General features: G+C 47.5%; 1 protein-coding gene across 1 annotated transcript in view; it reads right to left on the bottom strand.

Annotated features, from left to right (window-relative positions):
• LOC115079610 overlaps positions 1–15298 on the bottom strand; it is a 31414-nt gene extending 16116 nt beyond the window's left edge. The window contains exons 1-3 of the mRNA XM_029583304.1: positions 15085–15298; positions 5440–5646; positions 2992–3098 (exon numbers count right to left, since the gene is read on the bottom strand). Of these exons, the coding sequence (XP_029439164.1) occupies positions 2992–3098; positions 5440–5646; positions 15085–15290 (520 nt within the window). The 5' untranslated portion in view covers positions 15291–15298. The remainder of the gene's footprint in view (positions 1–2991; positions 3099–5439; positions 5647–15084) is intronic.
• Positions 15299–16530: the final 1232 nt, after the last annotated feature.

The raw sequence follows: 16530 nt of genomic DNA, 5'->3' as shown, positions 1-16530 counted from the left end.
GCCCGAATTGGAGAGCATATAATTGAGCTTGTGTTTTGCGCCATGTCCAGGACTGGCTGGATGGCACGGGAAAATTCACACCTCGTACCTTTTTATTAGAATGGCTTAGTCCTATAAGCCGGAATCCCTGATGCAAGTTGGGGGGCACTTACCTCCCGGCCACTTATCGGGACATATGATATTAATGTCAGGGCGGAAGGCCTGAAGATTTCTGTGTACGCATATCCTCCGCTTACAAAATCCTATAACTCCTTACATGCCGTTATGTGGCAATCCCATGTTTCCAAGTGGTATGATGGGGGCTGTTTTCAAACATTGGGAGACTAAGGGGATACGAAATGTTTATCAATTGTTTGAGCCGGGATCCAGGAATTTGTGGTCTTTTCAAGATTTCAAACATGTTTATGGGGTGCGACCACAAGATTTCTTTGCGTACTTGCAGGCACGGCATTATGCTCATAGCCTTGTAGGTTCGTATACCATGGGAACGAGGTGGGAACCTTTGCGCGCAATTTTTATGCCCAGGGAAAAGTCAGGCCACTCTTGCTCTACCGTGTCTCAAGCCTTACGAGACATACCTGTTAATGAGGCAAAGATGGAAATTCAAAATAAATGGGTTCGAACAGCCACTGTTTATTTGGCCATATCGGATATTGAGGAAATTTTGGTAAATAGTAATAAAATATCGGAAAATGTTTGCTTCAGGAAGTGGGGTTTTAAACTCCTACATTGTATGCATATCTCCCAAGCTCAGAGATTTGCGGCCCGCCTTTGTGAATCCGCAGTTTGTCTTAAATGTAAAACGGAAGTAGGGACATATCTTCATGGATTGTGGGAGTATCCTCAGTTGGAGGCTTTCTGGACAGAGGTGTTGTTGAGTCTGGAAAAGATACTCAACACTCCGGTTCCCAAGGACTTAAGGCTTTGCCTCTTCCGATTACCTCAAGGAGACCTGAAGGAGCTGCCAGAGTGTGACCAGCATTTCTTGGACAAGGCGCTGATCATAGCAGTGCAGACGATCATGTCGCAGTGGATATCGGAGGATCGGCCCTTGGGTGGGCAATGGCATGCACGTCTGGTGACGCTCTTACAACACGAGTTTTGGACGGCGCAATCGCAACCGACGGCAAAGCAGGATATATATACAATGGTATGGAGTAAGTTTTTGGTGGTCACTCACAGACTCCTAACGGGATTTGATCCTTACAGTTACTGGATACAATACACAAACAGTCGGGAAAGACTGGGTGATAAACCTAGCGGGAAACTGCATGGTCAGATCTGGTATTTCTATGACAATGTGTTGCTATGCTCAGCTATATGGTGTATGTGGTGTTGTTGGGGGGCCAGGGGGGGAGGATGGGGAGGTAGAGGGTGGTCTAAACTGTTTAATACTGTTTATATGTTTTGTTTTATTGTTAAAAACTGTAATAAAGAAAGAATTAAAAAAAAAAGGTTTTATTATGAGATTACAACTATGGCCAGCTTCTTTTCTAATCTCTCTTAGCTGTCTTATCTTGTTTTTCATTTAACTTGCCAGTGCTTATACTTTTTATTATTTTCTTCAGATGAATTCTTCTTCCAATTTTTGAAGGAAATATTTTTGGCTAAAATAGTCACTTTCACTTGACCTTACAACCAGGCTAGCAGTCGTTTGGCCTTCCTTCCACCTTTTTAAAGGTATGGATTATGTTCTAAATGCGATTCTAAAACAGTCCTCTAAATGTCCAGACCTCTTGTACACTCTTAACCTTTCTAGCTGCAGGTTTCAATATTTTTTTATTTTCCTCCTTTTATTGATGTTTCCCTTTTGAAAGTTTAGTTCTAGAACTGTAGATTTACTTATTTACCCCCTTTCACTTACTAAGTCAAATGTGATCACTATTGCTATGTATCCCTATCACTGTTACCTGTCACCAAATCCTGCATTCCACTAAGAATTAGATCTAAAATAGCTCCTTCTCTCGTTGGTTCGTGAACCAATTGCTCCATGAAGCAGTCCTTTATTATCTCCAGGAACTTTACGTCTCTAGCAAGTCCTGATGCTACATTTACCCAGTCAATATTTGGGTAATTGAAATCTCCCATTATTATTGCACTGCCAAATCTGTTAGCTTCCCTAATGTCTCTTAGAATTTCATCGTCCATCTGATTATTTTTGCCAGGTGGACGGTAGTATACTCCTATAACTATACTCTTACCCAACACACATGGGATTTCTACCTATAAAGATTCTACTGTGCATTTAGTTTCTAGTATGAGCTTTATCCTTTCAGTCTCTATGCTCTCCTGGAAATAAAGCGCCACATCCCCACCAAGTTTATCCTCCCTACCATTGCGATATAATGATGCCAATTATGTCTCTTATCATTCACTGATATACACTCTCTCTCTCCCATCTTACTTCTTAAACTTCTGGCATTGGCATACAGACATTTCAAAGTAGGGTTTTTGTTTATATTATCAATATATTTATCAGTTGATAGGGATAATTTGGAATCTTTTAGCTCAAGTGGTTCTTTATAGGCACATGGACTACTTTTGCTTTTCTTGAAACCTCTCTGTTGGGATGTCCTAACTCTCCATTTCATTAGTATCTTTAGAAGATTCCTCCCTCCAAACCATGCACTGGTGAGTGACTGTTGACTTTCCCCTTTGTTCTTGTTTAAAAGCTGCGTGCTCCCCTTTTTAAAGGTTAGCATCAGCAGCCTGGTTCCACCCTGGTTAAGGTGTCTGAGGCTCTCTGAGGATTTGACTATATCACACTAGCAGTGTACATCTATAGAGTATCAGAGTGTGTGACAGTGTTACCTGCATCCTGTCTGAGGCTCTCTGATGATTTTACTATATCACACTAGCAGTGTACATCTATAGAGTATCAGAGTGTGTGACAGTGTTACCTGCATCCTGTCTGAGGCTCTCTGATGATTTGACTATATCACACTAGCAGTGTACATCTATAGATATCAGAGTGTGGGTCAGTGTTATTACCTGCATCCTCTCTCAGACTCTCCGAGGCCCTTGGATGAGTGCTTATCAGGGACAGTTTCAGGACTTTCTCCCAGTTCCCACCTATGAGTTCTTCAGAGACAAGTGTTCTGGAAGGAAATGATGAAATCCAGTTCAAATAGATTGTTAATGCAGCTGTTTTACAGTTGGTGCTTGGTTAATCACTTTGCTAATGACGGAATGAAGAAGTGGAAGAAAAGATGAATTATTCAGTATAATGGGAATGAAAATATATATGGACCTGGCATAGAAGAATGAGGAGAATGCATGGATGGATGGGTAGTGAATGAATGAGGAAGGGATTTTAGAATAGATGAATGAAGGACAGAGTGAGGGGATGAATGAGAAGGTGTGAATATGTGAAGGGACAATGGATTAATGCAGTGTGAATGAATGAATGAGTGGATGGAAGAGGAATGAAGAGTAAGCGAATGGGCAAAGAGAAAGATAATGGATGGGCAATTAAAGACTCTGCCATACATGAAGTGATAAATGGGAATTGGATGTGGGGAGAATAAGAGGGATGAAAGACAGAGGCAATGGATGATAGTGAATGAAGAGATGCATGGAGAATGAATGTCTGGGTTGTGGATGAATGGGGATGGAGTATGGACAGATAGAGCAATGGATGATGATGAATGAATGGATGGAGAAAGAATGTCTGGGCTGTAGATGAATAAGAATGGAGTATGAAAGACAGAGCCATGGATGACAGAGTGGATGGATAGATGGTGGAATGAATAGGGAAAGTTGGATGGGTAGTGAATGAATGCCTGCATGGGATGGCTGAATAGATGGATGATAGAGAAAAAATAGAGAGAATTTAGGGACTGAGAGTGGGTGAATGAAGACATAACTGGTTGGATTAGGAGTGAATGAGATGGAGAATTAATTGATGTATTAATGAGGAATGAATGTGTGGAGCATGCAGGGATGGAGAGCGAATGAAGGGATGGAGACTCAGTGGAGGAAGGATGAAGAATGAAATGGAATGAATAGAAATGAGGGATGAATGGATGAGGAATGTGGGACTAAATAAAGGAATGAATCCACTGATGGATGAGGAGTGAAAGGAATGAACAGAGAAACGAGGGATGAATGGATGAGGAATGTGGGGCTAAATAAAGGAATGAATCCACGGGTGGATGAGGAGTGAAAGGGAAAGAACAGAGAAACGAGGGATGAATGGATGAGGAATGTGGGAGTAAATAAAGGAATGAATCCACGGGTGGATGAGGAGTGAAAGGGAATGAACAGAGAAACGAGGGATGAATGGTTGAGGAATGTGGGGCTAAAAAAGGAATGAATCCATGGGTGGATGAGGAGTGAAAGGGAATGAACAGAGAAACAAGGGATGAATGGATGAGGAATGTGGGACTAAATAAAGGAATGAATCCATGGGTGGATGAGGAGTGAAAGCATGAAAGAACAGATGTCATGGAATGAAAATATTATAGAAGAAAATGTAATTAACAGATTTGTTTATGGAAATTATGGGGAATGCTGGGATGGTGAGAGAATGGAAACATGATAAAGAGAGAATAAAGGAATGGAGAGTCAGTGGATGAAAAGTAGATGGAACAGAGTGAATAAGAATGAAAAGATGAATGGAGAACCGGATGGGTAAAGGGGAATTGGTAGATGATTAAATGGGACGATTGGATAGAGAATGTGGGACTAGATGTAGAAATGAATGCATGGATGGATGGATGGATGGGTAAAGGGGAATTGGTAGATGATTAAATGGGATGATTGGATAGAGAATGTGCGACTAGATGTAGAAATGAATGCATGGATGGATGTGTAAAGAGGAATTGGTAGATGATTAAATGAGACGATTGGATAGAGAATGTGGGACTAGATGTAGAAATGAATGCATGGATGGATGGGTAAAGGGGAATTGGTAGATGATTAAATGGATGATTAGATAGAGAATGTGGACTAGATGTAGAAATGAATGCATGGATGGATGGATGGATGGGTAAAGGGGAATTGGTAGATGATTAAATGGGATGATTGGATAGAGAATGTGCGACTAGATGTAGAAATGAATGCATGGATGGATGGATGGATGGGTAAAGGGGAATTGGTAGATGATTAAATGGGACGATTGGATAGAGAATGTGGGACTAGATGTAGAAATGAATAGATGGATGGATGGGGAATGGATGAGTGGGGAAGAACAGATGGAGGAGCGTAGAAATAATGATAGGAGAATGAGGGGATGAAGTGGAGAACCGGATGGGTAAAGGGGAATTGGTAGATGATTAAAGGGGGACGATTGGATAGAGAATGTGGGAGTAGATACAGGAATGAATGCATGGATAGGGAATGGATGAGTGGGGAAGAACAGATGGAGGAGCGTATAATGAGAGAATGAGGGGATGAAGTGGAGGAATGGATGAGTAAATGGTGAGTGATGGCTGTCACCTGATCTTGGAGGAGATGGTGCCTGATCCTGTAGAGAGGGCTGTCCAGTGATGTTCGGACATCACATTAAGAACCAGTCCTTTCTTCTGCCTCTCTTCCAGTGCTGCCTGTTTCTCCTGTGGGGCTCTTTCCACAGCCCGTCTCAGGGCAGACATCGGAGGGATGGAATTCTCAGACACTGCAGACTGAACACTACTGCCTGGCAGGCTTCATGGAGCATGGGGAGAGAGGAAAGAATACCTCAGTCCTTTTATGCAGGGGTCATTAGCAAAATGATAACATAAGAACATGCCATTCTGGGACAGACCAAGGGTCCATCAAGCCCAGCATCCTGTTTCCAACAGTGACCAATACAGGCCATAAAAACCTGGCAAGTACCCAAAACTAAGTCTATTCCATGTTACCATTGCTAATGGCAGTGGCTATTCTCTAAGTGACCTTAATAGCAGGTAATGGACTTCTCCTCCAAGAACTTATCCAATCCTTTTTTAAACACAGCTATACTAACTGCACTAATCACATCCTCCGGCAACAAATTCCAGAGCTTAATTTGCGTTCAGTGAAAGACTTTTCTACAATTAGTCTTAAATGTTCACTGTATCAGACTATGGAGTTATTCTCCAGCTGTCTTGTTTTTGTTCTATGTAAACCGGTATGATTTACATGTAATGTAAGAATGTCGGTATATAAAAATCCTAAATAAATAAATAAATGTGCCACATGCTAACTTCATGGAGTACCCCCTAGACTTTCTATTATCCGAAAGAGTAAATAACCGATTCACATCTACCCGTTCTAGACCTCTCATGATTTTAAACACCTCTATCATATCCCCCCTCAGTCGTCTCTTCTCCAAGCTGAAAAGTCCTAATTGTTGCGGTCCCGACCGCTTCCCTTCTGTTAGGGCTCAGGCCCGCCTACCTCCGCTTCAGTGATCACCGCATTCCGCCCGCTCCAGACCCCGGGGGCTTCTCTCACTCCACGTGGCGGCCGCCATTACGGGCCTGCTTCCCTTCGGTCTCGCCGCGCGCGCGAGGACGTCCGTCTTTAGCGCCCAGCTCCCGGAAGCCCGGCCCCATCCGCGCTGCTGACGTCACGCCCAAGTCCCGATATAACCAGCATTCAGACTCGCTCTCAACGCCTTGCAACGAGGTTCACAACTTCTTAGTTGCTGCCAGTTGCGTTCCAGTTGACTTCCACGTTGCCTGCTTCAGACTCTGGTTTGCTTCTGACTCCGCTTCAGCTCGCTGCCTGCCTCTGACCCCGGTTTGCTTCTGACTCCGCCTCAGCTCGCTGCCTGCCTCTGACCCTGGTTTGCTTCTGACTCCGCCTCTGCTCGCTGCCTGTCTCTGACTCAGGTTTGCTTCCGATTCCGCTTCAGCCTGCAGCCAGCCTCAGACTCCGGTTTGCTTCCGACTCCGCTTCAGCCTGCAGCCAGCTTCAGACTCCGGTTTGTTCCGACTCCGCTTCAGCCTGCAGCCAGCCTCAGACTCCAGTTTGCCTCAGACTCCAGTTTGCCTCCGACTTCCGCTTCAGCCTACAGCCTGCTCCAGACTCCGGTTGCTATAGACTGCAGTTGCCCGCTGCCTTGCCTTCAGCCGGCCCCGGTCTTGCAGCCGGTCCCCTGCCTTCGGGTACCTTGGACTTCCTATTCATTCTGCTTGCACTGGTCCCGGCCTACGCCCACCTCAGCCTCTGGACATTCCGTAACCAGCTCCGAGTCCTGAGGACCCGGGACCCTTCGGGCTCCTCCTGGGGGGTCCCTGGTTCCTGGGTAAACCCTTCCAGCTTGTGGCTCCTCCCCCCGGCCTACCCTGCCTCCCTAGGAAGGCCGGCCCAAGGGTCCCACTATCGCTTCAGCAGCATCAAACTGCAACAGTTTGCAAGGCCATGGACTCGGTGGAGGCCCCAAGCCTGCAGGCCATCCCGGGCATGGCACAACGCCTCCAGCAGCAACAGCACTGTATCAACACACTTGCTGCTACCGTGGAACAGCTGGTCTCCCGCCTGGAGGCCACTCCTCCAGACCCACCTTCAGCCCCTCCTCCGGCTCCGGTACCCAGTCCGGCATCTGTGACCCAACTACCCACGCCAACCGGGTATGCCGGGGATATCAAGACATGTCATGGGTTTTTGAATCAATGCTACGTGCGCTTTGCCCTTCTGCCTGCGCAGTTTCCCTCAGAAGCAGTTAAAGTAGCGTATATATTCTCGCTACTGGATGGTAAGGCCCTTGACTGGGCTTCACCCATGTGGGAGCATCAGGACCCCTTGTTACAGAATCTGCAGGAATTTGTCCCAACTTTCGCCTCGCTTTTGATGATCCTGCACGCCAGACCACCGCGGCTCGGAGCTCTTGCACCTCAGGCAAGGGACACGCTCGGTGGCCGATTACACCATAGACTTTCGTACACTGGCCATGGAAGTTGGCTGGCGGGATGATTGCCTTAGGGGAATCTTTCTGGAGGGGCTTGCCAGCCGCATCAAGGATGAGTTAGCAGGCCGAGACCTCCCGGAGGACTTAAACGACTTAATTGACATCGCTGGCAGGGTGGATCGCCGCCTTCAGCAGCGGGATAAGGAGACCCATTCCTACCGTAAAACTCCACCACCCTCATCTGCTGCCACTAGAACCCCGCTGCAACCAACTGTTGAACAAGGAAACTGCTCATTCTGAGGATTTTTGCGGGTGCCGATCCTGAGGTTGCCTTGAATTCAGACTACCTCCCTGGAGCGGCTCCCGTGTTTTATTCTTTATTTGTTTATTCACGCCAATTTTTAATCAAAATTTTTTGCATTTTTGTCCATTACTCAATTTTCCATCGGTTTACCCGTTTGGCGGCCCGACCCTTTACCTTATATTGCTTACAACCACTTATATGCAACTTTTGCAGCTAGATACGGGTCTGTTCCGCCGGCCCGACACGGTCCATGTTTCGGCGTTTTGCCTGCTTCAGGGGCTGCGGGAACCGGAACGGAATCGAGTTTGCCTGTGGACCTAAAAAACCACTATCGTTAAATCTTATAAAAGCCTCACCAATTACTATTTTAAAATATCAGTACCCCATTGTTTGAGCTATCAATATTACTTACTGTTTACGGTCAACTCATTTACGTGAGACGCGCCTTCACTTCCAAATCCGGCGTCTCTCTACTCAGCTGTTAATAAGCCCCTTGACGTCATACCGCGGGCCAATCATTCTGTCTCCCTACGATCCTTGATGTTAGCACCCTAGGGTGTTCTACTGCCTGGGGAAGTGACGTCACCTATGAACGAAATTCACTGCATAGAAAACTATCTAGATTGCCTGGTCAGAGACGTGCCGTTATCATTAGATAAAAAGAGTTTTATGGATATTCCCACCGTACATCGATTTTATTCTTTTAGCGGCAAGTGACCGGTCTCTTGTTTATCTATCTGTTATGATGGTTGCTCGCTCTTCTTAATATACTCAGATTCAATGTAATATGTACTCTAATTGTGGCCGGGGATGTAATTACTACCCTGATATAAATATGCTATCTAACTCTGTGTACAATACTTTTAATTGTTTGTTTATTGCCTCTAAACTCTATGATTGTTACTTTTCATTTGTTTATTTGTTGACAATTAAAAGTATTGTACACAGAGTTAGATAGCATATTTATATCAGGGTAGTAATTACATCCCCGGCCACAATTAGAATACATATTACATTGAATCTGAGTATATTAAGAGCGAGCAACCATCATAACAGATAGATAAACAAGAGACCGGTCACTTGCCGCTAAAAGAATAAAATCGATGTACGGTGGGAATATCCATAAAACTCTTTTTAGAATCTAATGATAACGCACGTCTCTGACCAGGCAATCTAGATAGTTTTCTATGCAGTGAATTTCGTTCATAGGTGACGTCACTTCCCCAGGCAGTAGAACACCTAGGGTGCTAACATCAAGGATCGTAGGGAGACAGAATGATTGGCCCGCGGTATGACGTCAAGGGGCTTATTAACAGCTGAGTAGAGAGAGATGCCGGATTTGGAAGTGAAGGCGCGTCTCACGTAAATGAGTTGACCGTAAAACAGTAAGTAATATTGATAGCTCAAACAATGGGGTACTGATATTTTAAAATAGTAATTGATGAGGCTTTTTAAGATTTAACGATAGTGGTATTTTTAGGTCCATAGGCAAACTCGATTCCGTTCCGGTTCCCGCAGCCCCTGAAGCAGGCAAAACGCCGAAACATGGACCGTGTCGGGCCGGCGGAACAGACCCGTATCTAGCTGCAAAAAGTTGCATAAAGTGGTTGTAAGCGATATAAGTAAAGGGTCGGGCCGCCAAACGGGTAAACCGATGGAAAATTGAGTAATGGACAAAAATGCAAAAAATTTTGATTAAAAATTGGCGTGAATAAACAAATAAAGAATAAAACACGGGAGCCGCTCCAGGGAGGTAGTCTGAATTCAAGGCAACCTCAGGATCGGCACCCGCACAAAAATCCTCAGAATGAGCAGTTTCCTTGTTCAACAGTTGGTTGCAGCAGTATAACACAAGGCAACAAGGTTAGTTGATATATAGTTGCCACTAGAACCCCGGCACCCAAGGGACTTCCTGCCTCTGCCAACAGTGGAGAACCCATTCAATTGGGCAATCTCCACTCGCACTAACTAGAGGAAGGAGAAGGCGCCGCTTGCAGGCCTCTGTCTCTACTGCGGAGGCAAGGGGCATTCCTTTGCCAATTGCCAGGAACGTCCGGGAAACGACCGTGCCTAGGTTATACCGAGGAGCTACACCTAGGCTCTACTGGATCATCTCCTCTATGCACTTTGCCAGTGACTCTTAAGTACCCCCCGGTGGGGAACTCCAGATCCGGGCATTCATTGACTCTGTGCCTGGAAATTTCATTGTGGCCGATCTGGTGAACCAGCTGTCTCTTCCCACGCAACGAAAGATTCCTCCGCTGCGTATTTCCTCCATCCGGGGTACGCTGCTCCCTCCCTGGAACCATCACCTGCTCCACGGCCCCTTTGGCTCTCCAGACAGGCTTGTTCCATTTGGAAGAAATCTCCCTGCTGGTTTTGGAATGAGCTGTGCACCCTCTGGTCCTTGGATTACCGTGTTACGACAGCACTCACCCACTATTCAATGGGATACCTTTCAACTAACCCAATGGAGTCCCTTTTGTTTCATTGTTTACAACATTCAATGGGATACTTCAACTAACCCATGGAGTCCCTTTTGTTTTGAACATTGTTTACGCCTTCCCGCCCACTGAAAACCTTGCACCTCTGCTCCTCGCTCCTGCTGCCGAGCCATATCGGTTCGCCGACGTCTTCTCCAAGGAGATGGCTGAAATTCTTCCACAACACCGGCCTTTTGATTGCCCGATTGACTTGCTACCGGCACCACGCCTCCCCGTGGCCGGGTGTATCCTTTGTCTTTGCCAGAGACTGCTGCCATGTCTCAGTACGTGACTGAGAACCTTGCCAAAGGCTTCATTCACCCCTCTCGCTCTCCCGCTGGAGCCGGCTTCTTCTTTGTAGCCAAGAAGGACGGCTCCCTCCGTCCATGTATAGACTATCGTGGCTTGAATGCCATCACCAAGCGGGACCGTTATCCGCTTCCCCTGATTCCCAGCTTTTGGATCGCCTTCAGGGAGCACGCATCTTCACCAAGCTGACCTCCGAGGGGCCTATAACCTCGTCCGTATTCGCCCCGGGGATGAGTGGAAGATGGCCTTTAATACCAGGGAGGGCATTACGAGTACCTAGTAATGCCCTTTGGACTCTGCAACCCGGCCGTCTTCCAGAATCTCATGAACGAGGTCCTACGCGACATGCTCCACTTCATGTGATTGTCTATCTTGATGACGTGCTCATCTTCTCCAGAGATCTGGATACTCACCCCACCACGTCACACAAGTTCTGCAGGCTCTCCAGACAATCACCTCTACGCCAAGCTTGAAAAATGTGTTTTTGAAGCTGAGGCCCTGCCCTTCCTGGGTATATCATTTCTTCCACAGGCTTCCGGATGGACCCCGAGAAAGTACCCACCATACTAGATGGCCTCAACCCAGGGGTCTCAAGGCCCTCAGAATTCCTGGGCTTCGCTAACTTTTATAGACATTTTATTCCACAGTACTCGCATCGGTCGCTCCCCTTACGCCCTGACTCGCAAGGGAGCCGATGCCAAGAATGGCCTGACTGCGGTCGCAGCCTTTAATGACTTGAAAGAGGCATTCTCATGGACACCTGCCTCCGTCATCCCGATCCGGCAAAACCTTCATCGTCAGGTCGATGCCTCCAGCATAGCCGTCGGGGCGGTCCTCAGTCAACACTCCATTCCGGACAACTATTGCAGTGCTCCTACTTCTCCAGGAAGTTCTCTCCCCGAGGCAAATTATTCCATCGGTGACAAAGAGCTGTTGGCAATCAAGCTCGCATTTGAAGAGTGGAGACAATGGCTCGAGGGCGCAAGACACACAACTACCGTATATACGGATCACAAAAACTTAGAGTTTTTGTCCCAGGCCAACGGTTAAACCCTCGCCAAGCCCGCTGGGCCATGTTCTTTAGTTGCTTTGACTTTGTCCTACAGTACCGGCCGGCGTCCAAGAATCTCCGAGCTGCTCTCTCACGGACCTCCATATCCGAGGAAGACCCAGAACCTCCACAGTTACATTCTAGACCCTAGTAAGATTCGCCTGTCCGCCCTGACGGTCCTCTCCCAAGATAGGACCATGGTTCCCGACGAGATCGCTAAAGACATTACGCTGGGCTCATGACTCTCTCACTGGAGGACACGCAGGACGAGAGAGAACATTGGAACTCCTTAATCGTTTTACTGGTGGCCCAACATACGACAGGATGTTCGCGTCTATGTAAGTTCCTGCCCCACCTGTGCTCGTCAAAAGCCCAGTCCCGACCCCCTGCGGCTTCTACAGCCTCTGCCAGTTCCCACAGAGCCCTGGACCCATCTCGCTACAGACTTTATGGTGGACGCCTCCATCTCGCGGTCAACGGTTATCTAGGGTCACCGTCGACCGTTTCTCCAAGATGGTGCGTTCCATTGACTAAGTTACCCTCTGCATCCCGAACTAGTCTCCTCTTCGCCAGCATATTTTCCGGCTACACGGCCTCCCGCAAGACATAGTTTCCGACCGTGGGCCACAGTTTGTCGCACGTTACTGGAGGGCTCTCTGTAAATGCTTCAAAGTGAAGCTCAGCTTCTCTACGGCTTTCCACCCGCAGAGTAATGGGCAGTCCGAAAGGATGAATCGGTCTCTGAAAACCTACCTTCAAGCCTTCACCAATGAGAAGCAAGACAACTGGTCAGAACTGTTACCCTGGGCCGAGTTTGCCTATAACAATCAAGCTCACGCAGCCACCGGGCTCTCACCTTTCCAGCTAGTATACGGAAACAGCTGAGACCTCCACTTCCCATTGCTACTCCCAGTGCCTCTCCAGCCGCCAGTTAACGGCTCACAGCTACAGACCTTGTGGCAGAAGATCCAGAACAAACTGATCGCTCAGCCTCTTCCGCCAGACGGCTGATCGCCACCGACGACCGGCTCCCACCTATCAGCCAGGAGATCGGGTTTGGCTCAGCACCAAAAAAACATTCGTCTCCGCCTCCCTCCGAAGATTTGCACCCAGGTTCTGTGGGCCATTCCGGATCGCCGAGAGAGTGGGCTCAGTCTCATATCGGTTGAGGTTGCCGTCCTCTCTTCGAGTCCACAATGTTTTCCACATATCCCTGCCAAAACCTGTAGTTCTCTCTCGCTACCACCGAAGACCTCCGGATCCATCGCCTACCACCATCGATGATGATCCTACTTACCAGGTACGCGAGGTCTTGGATGTTATTCTATAACCGTAGATGGGAATACTTTCGCATGGGAGGGTTGCGGCGACGAGGACACCTGGGAGCCCAGCCGTAACATCCTGGACAAATCCCTATTGCAACAGTTCCACCGTGACCACCCGGAGAAACCCGGTCCTCTCAAGAGGGGCCGTAAAGGGGGGGTACTGTTGCGGTCCCGACTGCTTCCCTTCTGTTAGGGCTCAGGCCCACCTACCTCCGCTTCAGTGATCACCATTCCGCCCGCTCCGGACCCCGGGGGCTTCTCCCTCCACGTGGCGGCCGCCATTACGGGCCTGCTTCCCTTCGGTCTCGCGCGGCGAGGCATCCCTCTTGAGCGTCCAGCTCCCGGAAGCCCGGCCCCGCCCGCGCTGCTGACGTCACGCCCAAGTCCCGATATAACCGGTGTTCAGACTCTCTCTCAACGCCTTGCAACAAGGTTCACAACTTCTTAGTTGCTGCCAGTTGCATTCCAGTTGACTTCCACGTTGCCTGCTTCTGACTCCGGTTTGCTTCTGACTCCGCTTCAGCTCGCTGCCAGCCTCAGACTCCGGTTTGCTGCTTCTGACTCCGCTTCAGCCTGCAGTCAGCCTCAGACTCCAGTTTGCCTCCGACTCCGCTTCAGCCTACAGCCTGCTCCAGACTCCGGTTGCTACAGACTCCGCAGTCGCCCGCTCCCTTGCCTTCAGCCGGCCCTGGTCCTGTGCAGTCGGTCCCCTGCCTTCCGGTACCTTGGACTTCCTATTCATTCTGCTTGCACTGGTCCCGGCCTACGCCCACCTCAGCCTCTGGACATTCCGTAACCAGCTCCGAGTCCCGAGAACCCGGGACCCTACGGGCTCCTCCCGGGGGGTCCCTGGTTCCTGGGTAAACCCTTCCAGCTTGTGGCTCCGCCCCCCGGCCTACCCTGCCTCCCTAGGTAGGCCGCCCAAGGGTCCACTATCTCTTCAGCAGCATCAAACTGCAACACTAATCTCTTTAGTCTTTCCTCATAGGGGAGCTGTTCCATTCCCCTTATCATTTTGATTGCCCTTCTCTGTACCTTCTCCATCGCAATTATATCTTTTTTGAGATGTGGCGACCAGAATTGTACACAGTATTCAAGGTGCGGTCTCACCATGGAGTGATCAGAGGCATTATGACATTTTCCGTTTTATTCACCATTCCCTTTCTAATAATTCCCAACATTCTGTTTGCTTTCTTGGCTGCTGCTGAACACGGGGCAGAAGATTTCAATATCTGCTCTAAAAACTGGTGTAACTTAAGGATGTGTATGTGTCATGAATTATGTGGTTTGTTTTAAATAAGCCTCAATGTGGGGGTAGTGATGAGTGTTGAATTTTTGTGCCTCCGTTAGTGGTTTCTGAAGAGTTTCCCTGGCCTGGCAGGTGAATTTCTGTTTTTGCTTTCTTTTTGGAGTTAACAAAATCTGAATGGACAGGAGAATGCCTTCCACCTCCTTTTCTATCTTTCTTTCTTCTTCCTTTATTCAGAGATTTCTCTTCTGCCAAATCACTGGACATCCACTTTTGGCGGATTACAGATAAACACAAATAATAAAATAAAACACAGAAATACTGCTGCGGCATAATCCTAAAATAAGTCAGGATTGTAAACATTTAAGAGTTACATATAATATTGTTAAAATTCTGACACATTTGTCTTTGGGTCTTTCTGGATAGATGTTTGAGGGGCAAATTCGTGTCTTAGGTATAGGTTCATTGTCCATTGCAATAGTGACAGAGGATGCCCCTTTGTAGCACCGAACCACGACTCCCTGCTGTTTCACAGCCCGTCACTTACCTGGAGGCCTTACTGACTGTGCCCAGGGTGTGTGCACGCACCAGGTCCAGCTCCTCTGGGCTCAGTTTCGCCAGGCACGCTTGGACGTTACTTTCAATTGGGCTGGGGATGTTCTGGTCACTGAGGTCTCGGCGTCTCCTGGATCGAGGCCCCGCCTGGCCTCCTGAGCCCTGGCTGGCTTCCTCTGTCGTGGCTGCCCCCTGCATGGTGTATTTCCCTGTCTTGTACGCCTTCTCATAATCCATCTGCTTCTTAATGAGTCCCTGGTAGTGTTTGGTTTTCTGTGCTATCTGAAAAGGAGAGAGAAGGTGCTGACTCACATTCAGCATCAGCCCTAACCCAAGATATACCTAGAGATAGATCTGGTTTTAAGGATACTAGAATGGATTTGGCTGCATGACTTATGAGAATTGAATCCCTGGCTCCCCATCGGCTTCCACACAGAGTGCAAACATTTTATATCCTCTTGTCCCCTCGTTGTGATTTCTGTTCATCTGTGCCCTTCTCCCCCACTGCCAGCTCCTCGATTCCCGGCTTCCACCTTGTTGCACTGCATGCCTGGAAGAGCCTTCCTCAGCTGCTGTATCCTGCCTTCTCTCCACCACATTCAAGTCACATCCTTTTTTTGAGGCTGCTTTTAAAAATCTTAACCCCTAGCTCTTCTGAATCTTACTCTTGTTGCTTTTAACAATGTCTTCTATAATAGACTTCAGGAATTATATGTATGGATCTTAACTAGATGGTAAGCTCCAAGGAGCAGGGACTGTCTGTTATGGCTGACTGTAGAGCTACATAGTAGGTGCAATAGTTTATAGATAATAAATACATTGGGATATAAGATGAGGAAGGTGCTAACCCATTAATTCTGAGATAATTGCCAAATTTGGTGTTCGGAAGGAGTTTTTTCACTGTTACAGAATTGGTACAGATATAGAAAGCTTTTTCATGTTCACCTGTATCATGAGAGAACAGTAAGGCAATCTGGAGAAGACTGGACTTAATTGAGTTTGTAGGGGGTTAGTTCAGAAGTAACACAAAAAATACAGAAACAGAGAAACATGATGGCAGAAAAAGAGCATTCGGCCTATCTCGTCTTCCATCTACATCAATTGCTCAGCTCTACAAAACGTCGTCCTGACTACTTTCTTAAGCTGTCCAAATTCTTAGGTCACCTGCCTATTACTAACTACAAACTCCTAGCTTTGAGATTACCTTTATCATGCATTCAAACCCTCTCCCAGAAACATGGCCTCAGTTACATGCAAAAATATACGCAACCTGCTTACCCTACCAAAAACTCTTAACCACATCTCAGACCCTTCTAGAAGACTTCATCCAGCAATGGGAATGATGAGCCCACTGCAGCCAGAGAGATCCTAGCCCTGCTCAAACCAAGCCCTAGCAGACGTCATGGCTGGGCAGGGTGGTGCGAGGCGTTCCCCCAGC

This window comes from Rhinatrema bivittatum, chromosome 1 (genome assembly GCF_901001135.1).
Source record: "Rhinatrema bivittatum chromosome 1, aRhiBiv1.1, whole genome shotgun sequence".
NCBI lineage: Eukaryota > Metazoa > Chordata > Amphibia > Gymnophiona > Rhinatrematidae > Rhinatrema > Rhinatrema bivittatum.
Note: the sequence above shows the minus strand (reverse complement) of the source record. Positions and strands in the feature narration are given on the sequence as shown.